The sequence below is a fragment of the Quercus lobata genome, chromosome 10 (genome assembly GCF_001633185.2).
Source record: "Quercus lobata isolate SW786 chromosome 10, ValleyOak3.0 Primary Assembly, whole genome shotgun sequence".
Classification (NCBI taxonomy): domain Eukaryota; kingdom Viridiplantae; phylum Streptophyta; class Magnoliopsida; order Fagales; family Fagaceae; genus Quercus; species Quercus lobata.
In genome coordinates, this window is record NC_044913.1 from 50,914,844 (window position 1) to 50,922,989 (window position 8,146).

The window sequence follows — 8,146 nt, forward strand, 5'->3', positions numbered from 1 at the left end:
CTCGTTTTATCTCTCCCTTAGTCCACCAATGTCACCAATCAGTCTCATTGATCTCACCTCAGTCCACCGATCATTCACAAGAAAAAAACTGCAAACTAAATCGGAACCTTGCAACGAAGCAAACAGCCAGTCTCCCAAGCAAACTTAGAGAGCAGCCTATTCTCCAAATCTCCACCTCCATTAGAGAGCAACTTCCTCAACCTATGAGCAGTATAAATAGCTTCACGAACCTTCGGTTCCAACTTGGGTTTTCTGATCACAAAAGCTCCGATCATATCGAATCCCTTCAAGAGCAAAGCTCAAAGATCCTCTAATTCTTTACAGAGATCCGGAGCGTCGGAGGGAGAGAAGGCATGGATGCATCAGACGATGGAGATTATGGTGAGTAGAGAGAAGAATGGGGATCTGATAAGCCACTGGAGACCCGGTTTGTTTTTGTGTGGAAGGAGGAGCTTTGGGCACAAAACTCATATGGATTGAATATTTTATTGGAATAAATGTGTATAATAGACAAACTAATGTGAATGTTTTGTAAAAGTGAATGTGTAAAGTAGAAAAAGTAGGTTTTTTCTTACAAAATAGAAGGAAATTTTGCACTAATTGATGTGAATGCTCTTATGTTAATTCATGAATAATTGAACAAATCTCGACCAATTTTCATTAGATGAAGCAATTTTAATTTTGATCATTACATGCTGTATGTTCTTCCAGGAATACAAGAAGTAATTCAATAACAATCCTATTCTTTTAAGCAATATATGTATAGTAGTCTAGCTTAAGAAATTCCTGACAACACAAAAAATATAAAAAGTATATTAACAAAGATATCTCATTGGAGTTTATTTCAAAGATGGATGCCTTACTGTATCCTATACACAAAAAGAAACAGGGCTCCAAAACATCTTAAAAATTATCCTTTGCTTGGCGGATTATGCCCAAGGCTTCTGCATCATCAGCTGTGTCTGCAATATTCAAGGACCGTCGGATATCCACACTTGATGTGCGAAGGAATGGATTACAAGACTTCTCCATCTTAAGTGTGGTTGGAATCTGAGACACATCCAAAACATGGTCAACTTTCATCTAGGAAAATATAAAAGAATCAAGGTGGAACATTAATAGGGCAGTGGGAAAGGGGAGCAAGAGAGGGTGCAGGAATAAAGGAAAGACCCATTGTGGGGCAAAAATGAATTAACACATCAAGCACATATTTGCATCAAGTGGTCAAGTAATTGATTACAGATCTCTTTACGTACTGCATGGGGAGTTGTCAAGGTTTGCACACTAAATGCAGACTCAATGATCACAGGGTTAAAAAAATTCAAAAAATAGATATTTGAAAAGACCTAAGATATTCATTATCAAGGAAAGGAAGTCAGAAGTCCTAGGAATTACCGTTGCCAAGCCCTTGCTGCGAAGATGGGCTACATGGGATGCATAGGACTTAAGTGCCTCATTCTGGGGTTCTATAGACAATGCAAACTTTGAATTGCTCTGTCAAAATGCATATCTAGTAGTTAGGGCCTCAATACCTTTTAAGCTTCAGAAAATTGAGTAGGGAACACTAAAGGCTAATAGCTAAAGACAGCTAACCAATGTATATTCATGACCACAATATATATTTGTATCATCTGGCAAAGCCGTGATCTTTTTAAGGGAAGATAGCATCTGTAACATAGAGAAGGAACTGTTATAATCATGATGATATCATGAAAGCATGAAAATTTACTGCATATCTCAGAAACACTAAAAGGTATTTTTGCAACATCACTACGAAGAACACATTTTAGCAATACAACCACAGAACTTCAGCATTTCAATATCTGACAACATAAATTTTAAATATTTCTTTCTCATGACATGTAAAAAGTTCGGTTATATATATTTGTGAAGCTCACACCACATCAAATGCATTTTCCACTATATATATATAATAATACAATAACGGAAAATTTTAGATTCAAATATTTAAATTTTCAGAAAGAAAAAAGAAAACATAAATATTCTAAGCAAAGATAAATGGATAAAATGTAAAGACCATGATTTTACTTTCAACTGTAATCAATATCCTATTCCATGACAGATTATTTACCTCTTGTTCAACTTTATTAACATTTAAATCTAAAACATCTATTCTTCAACTTTTTAAATATAGTCATAAAGGATAGATGTCATAGTAAAAGCGCAGTTCATAGATATCAGATCTCTGGAACAGGGCATGACTAGGAATGCAAGCCAAGATTACCTGTTCAGGGGTTCCTTCAAAAAGCTTTCCGCACGATAAGCTGAACAAAGTGTCTCCAGTAAAAATTACCCCAGATCCAGGAAAATAGAAGCTAATGTGACCTGGAAGCAATAAAAGAGAACAGAAAATTGGGAAAAAATAAATAAATATAGGAAGAAAAAAATAGATTTGCCTGCAATAAGATCCAGAATAAGGAAATTTTAGCAAGATATGAATCTACATTGAAATAAAAAGCACTAAAATTATAGGATAAACATAAACCTATAGGTCACAATATCGATGCCTCTGTCAATAACTATACATTTTAAAATGTAGAATGTGCAGAATCAAAGGAAATAAATGACACAATTAGCACCAAGAACTGTTGTGATTTTGAAAAGACAGGATGAGATGGCCCTAAATTTTACTGCAGAATGGAGGATAAGTGAAGGTGTAACCCATTGATTAAGCCAACGAAAGAAAGTAGATGACACAGGTTACTGCATAACTGGGAGCAAGAATTTCAAGACAGATATGAGGGGCTCCAACCCCAAAATGGAAAAGGAGTGCACAAAATTGAGGCAATGTAAAAAACTGTTGAGTATTTTAAACCATATGCAAGTACATCTTAGAGATGGGTCATCTATATGAAATTTCATGAGAATGCAATGGCTGCAACAGTGCAACCTAGCAACTTCAAATACATTTTCAAGAAAGTCAAATTACAAACATGCCAGGACTTCAAATCTTAGCGGGATTTTCCATTCTTTCCTTTGATTTATGAGTTACAACCTATACATACATTAGGGCCACCAAAAAATAAATAATAAATAAAAAGAAAAAGAAAATAAATGAAAGGTCAAGAGTGAAAATGAATAGTTTGATGGTAGTAGAAAATATACAAGGATGCGAAAAATAGGAGACAAGTGGAAACCAGAACACCGGGCAGGGTGAAGGAGCTTAAAAAAGCAAATATTTTTAACTAAAATGGTTCTAATCAACATTGAACAAGATGGTAGAGATCAGGATACAGCACAGTAATGCAACAGATGGCGAGTTATTAATGAGCACTAGATAAGATAATAAAAGCTTTTACAAACTTGTAATATTTGGAAGAAAATGAGAGTCCTGAAATGATTCAGCAACTACAGACCAGTAACATAAACAAACAAGCTCATTTCATTTTGAATATTTTTATTTGACAAGTAAGAATTATTGAACCAACATGTTTCAAGAATAACAATCAGAGGATTTTCTAGTGTAATTAAGTAATAAGTATGACCTCGAGTATGGCCAGGGGTTTCCATTACAACCACCTCATGGCCTGCAAACATCCACTTGTCTCCATCATTCAAAATAATATCAATACCAGGAATCCTATCTCTGTCTATTGCTGAACCAATCACCTACAGTAAAAAGAGAGAAGTAGAGTTTATAAATAAATAAAAAAAAAAATAAAAAAATAAAAAAAAGGAGAGAGAGGTAGAAAACTTTATGAAAGTTGAGAGCAATATAAACACTGAAAAGCTTCAAGAACAAGGCAAGAAGACTTCTATCAAGTTTGTAGGAAATCTCTTAAACTAATACTAATTCTGAAAAATTCATATTCTGCAATAATAGTAGTTACCAGAGCTAGTTTTACCAATATTGCCACATTTTCAATAATTCTTAGAATGTATTAGAAAATTATGACAAGTTGATGGTATCAAATATTAAAAGAGATAAAAATACTAATACGATAAACATGGAAATTTTAAAGAAATATATAAAAAGAGGAAAGATTGGTGTGGTCCACAAATCATTTTTAAGACAAAAAGGACAACCAAACAAAATAACCACTCAAATAAGTAGGCTAATTTAATTGTAACCAGCACAACATAGAAGGATATCTAAATTCTAAAATCAGATCAGAATGGTTATTTAATTATAATTCTCCACATAAATATCTATTTCCATCATGAGTGTATTGTATAAAATATATCGTACATAACCATTTTTGGGGACTAAGCTTTGAAACATGGAAATCAATTGGACAAAAAAGTTTATACATTTTCTTTTAAAGATAAATACTTTAGAATAAAGATAATAAATCAGTTGACCAGAAGATAACAATATCATACCTTTGCACCGTACCTTTCTTTAAGCTCCTCATTTCCTCCCGTGTGATCATAATGATGATGGGTGTTCAATATGTATGTCAAATTTCGGTTTTTCTTTTTCAAAGCATCTATAACAGGCATAGCTTCAGAAGGATCAACAACACCAACTGTGCCTGTATCTACATCGTGCAAAAGATATGCATAGTTGTCACTCAAACATGGTACCTGAAAATAATAACAAATCTGGGATCAGCACCAGTGATGAAGAACATGCATAACCCCCTTATGGAATACTTATTAAGTATTTAAGTCAACTTATAAGCTTGGATGAGAGGCTCATACATATTTTGAGCACACCCACTTTAGGGAGCACACATATAAGAAATGAGAAACACTCGCCTGCTTGTGCATTAAAGAAGTATAACAATTAACTCTTTGCAAGCCAAGAGAAAGTGCCCTAAACAGCAGAATTGTAAAGGCCAGCATGTAATAGTAACCAGTTCCTTTAGATGCATAACAAAATAATCATAAAAGTGTAAGACTCTTCAATTAGGGTCCCAAGAACTGTTCAGATATGTGCGTATACCACTGGTTTTGCCACCCCCCCTTCGATTAATTTCATTCTTTAAAAAAGGGTTGTCATGCCATCAAGACGAGATTGTAAATTATTCCACTCTTAACCTGGAGGGAAGTACGCAGAATACGGAGCTAACTTATTGCCCATTAAGATGAAGTTAATACTTGTTTTTCTTCCCTTTTTTAAAGTCAGTAGGAGGAAGTCAATAGCTCTGCCAAAAATTATAATTATCACGATTTGGAAAGAATGCATAATGTTTGATAAGGAGTATAGGGGAAACAATAAAGGTCAACATTTGAAAACTAGTTACAACATCAATCAAAGTTTAGTGTTCTAATGTAAATGGATTCAGGTTTGCCTAAGACAAGAAATGATCATATATTTGCTCTAATCTCTAACATTGGTGACTAAACCTCCATTGAATTTATTAAATGATTTCAAAAGTACCCAACAGAAGATCCCTTCAGATATCACAAACCATGCCCATATGGGTATGCGACCATGTGTCAAATGGGTTTTGCTTTTCAAAAATATTATCTATGATTTTGGAATGTCCAGTAGCCATGCAGCATAAAACTAATGGATACAGCAAGGTGAAGTGAAGGGGACTGATAACACAGCATGTGATTTGACAAAACAGCTTGTTTCCACATCCCACTCCTTTGTCTCTAGCAATTTTAGAATCTGTCATCCAATAAAACTAATATACCCATACAAGTTATAAGCACTTGTGCGATTATTAGACAAATCTAATGCAACATGGTTATGGGAAAACACGACATGAACTCATTCGTCAGAGTGTATATGGTAGACTTGATATTTCACCCTGCCACCGATATGTTCTTTTCAGTCCCTGATTTTTATGATAAGTTTAATTAAATGTTGTAAATAGCTTTTTTGTATTGAGCATATAAGCTGTTACCAAGATGGGTTGCCAATACCATGTTTCATATTTTTTAATGATATTGTGACCAGAATGACTTGAAACCACTTTTAAATTGCAAGATTTCCACTTCCCTTTAAGACACACACAAAACAAATACACATGTAAGGTTTCTTTATGCCATGTATGATGATCAACCTTCATTCTGGTTCAATGTATCCTTATATATATTTAGGCCATTATAGAGAATCAGAAAATCCACCATCATATGTAGGTTCATGACTCAATAGTGATTTACCAATAAAGTATAAACTTGAAAAGAAACAAACGTAATTGTCACCAAGAAATTTTTTTAAATATTACAAATATATCTGAAAAAAAATACCGCTTTGATTGTATCCAATTAAGCAGCAGATCATTGTGCACAAGCATCACCAAGCAATCAGCAACACAAAAAACTTAAAATAGAGAGATTTGCTTACCAATTCAATTTGCAATGTAGGAGACAGGTTAACAACACTGCAAAATTGATTAACTCTAAGTGATCGACTAGCTCCACGCAAGGTCTTTAATGGAGTAGAAAAGAATCGAAGGAATCCATACAAAAGGCCTTTTCTGAAGCACAGTTGTCTCACGCCAGGCCATACACGGAACCCACTCCTCACCTATGTGAAAGTATAAACTCAATAACTATAGCGTCAAAAACTATCTTTTCTGAAACAAAGGCTGAAGATAAGAGTGACTGGCTCCGGTAGCCAAATAAATACGCAGGTCACAAATATCAAAATCCCCTAATAACAAAATTATTAAAAACAACTCTTTTCAATATCCTTCAATGTAGGACATTTTCATCACAAGCAGACAGTTTAATCCATTTCAATAGAAAAGAATAGGCAAACCAACACAACTGGCAGGTTAAACTAAGAGATTTTCTCAGCTATTTACACATTAAAGATAGTGAAGAGTGTATGGTTGGAGTTGCGGTTTACACGTCACATTGCAGATTGGATAACATCAAATGATATTATGAACAGGCGATTAAGTTGAGTTGCTTCTAACCATTGGATTGACTAGCAGGGGAAAATTTGGTAAAATGCCAAAACTATCTGCCAAGACCATGCCAAAATACTTATCAGAGTAAAGATAACTGCAGAATCAACCAGAATTTAATTAACATTGTATCAACGAGAACCCATTTGCCTAGACAATACCAATTTTTTTTTTTTTTTTTTTTTTTATCAAGGTCACAAACTAAACCTAAGTAGGTTGTAACCACAAAATTAACAAGAGGTAGTGGAAAAAGGGTATAATTGCAGATCGAAAAACCCATTTGCCTAAACTACAGTAAAACTCTAATGAAGTTCCAAATTTAGTATTTAAATTGTAAAATCCATCAAAACAAACTCTCCTCCTTTCTTAAGATACACTTTTATCTTCCTCCATAGCAGGGTATTTGCTCACAGTTCCAACTAAACAACATCAGAGACAGTAATTGCCTAGAAATTCATAGATTGGAAACCACTATTTAAAAAAAAAAAACAAAAAAAAAAAAACAAAAACAAAAAAGAGGAAAAAAGAAACCCCAAATCATAGATTTCATTCCGAAAGCAAACAGAAACATTTCAAGACAGTTTCTGATAGGAAACACAGAGTTAAACTTATATGACATTTTTTTTTGGGTTTTCTAAGAACTCCACTCCAGATTGTAAATTTTTAAGTGGGTACAAAAGTTTCTCAACAAAAAAGAAAACCCTCAAACCAAACCACAATATGGATCACAAAAAGACCATAAATCCAGAGTCTATCAAAAACCCAACAAAGAAAACAACAAAAAGTAAATAAATTTACAAGCAAGTTGTAACCTTTTTACCCATATAAATGAAAAGGGCATAGAAATGAAAGGAAGGGAAAAACAAAAAACATGAAGAGAGAAATAGAGACTAACCCTGGAGCAAGGAAAGGCAGCCATGGCAGATGATGTCCTGCAAATCATCTGCATATGTAGTGAGACAGAGAGAGAGAGAGAGAATTTTTTTTTTTTTTTTTGAGTAAAAGAGAGAGAGAGAATATGAGTGTGTGTGGGTGGTGGTGGGTTGGCACTTTTTGCAGTTGGCAACTCACTCTACAATTTTTTTTTTTTTTTTTTTGAAATTGAAATTGAAATTTGCAAATTTTTGTTTTTGCTTTTTTTGTTTTTATTTTTTTCACACAACACGCTACAGCAACTACTACAATACAACACCACGCGTTTTTAACTTTTTGTTTAAGTTCAAAATTCTCTTCCACATTTAATTTCCTGAGGTGATGATAGCCTCACCTATCAGAAATTGATTAATGATGACATGTGTTCCTAATCATTACTT

General features: G+C 33.9%; 1 protein-coding gene across 2 annotated transcripts; it reads right to left on the bottom strand.

The window, feature by feature from the left end:
- Nucleotides 1–632: 632 nt before the first annotated feature.
- Nucleotides 633–7,856, bottom strand: LOC115963629 (probable hydroxyacylglutathione hydrolase 2, chloroplastic). Of its 2 annotated transcripts, XM_031082712.1 has the most exons (9): nt 7,729–7,811; nt 6,843–6,889; nt 6,266–6,448; nt 4,345–4,548; nt 3,507–3,630; nt 2,246–2,346; nt 1,594–1,668; nt 1,396–1,494; nt 636–1,050 (listed from the first exon to the last, which is right to left on the bottom strand). In XM_031082712.1, the coding sequence occupies exons 2-9, from the start codon at nt 6,843–6,845 to the stop codon at nt 904–906; spliced, it is 936 nt and encodes a 311-aa protein (XP_030938572.1). In that variant the 5' UTR covers nt 6,846–6,889; nt 7,729–7,811; the 3' UTR covers nt 636–903. The 2 variants fall into 2 exon arrangements, with proteins under 2 accessions (XP_030938571.1, XP_030938572.1); XM_031082711.1 differs by lacking the exon at nt 6,843–6,889 and having other exon boundaries at nt 633–1,050; nt 7,729–7,856.
- Nucleotides 7,857–8,146: the final 290 nt, after the last annotated feature.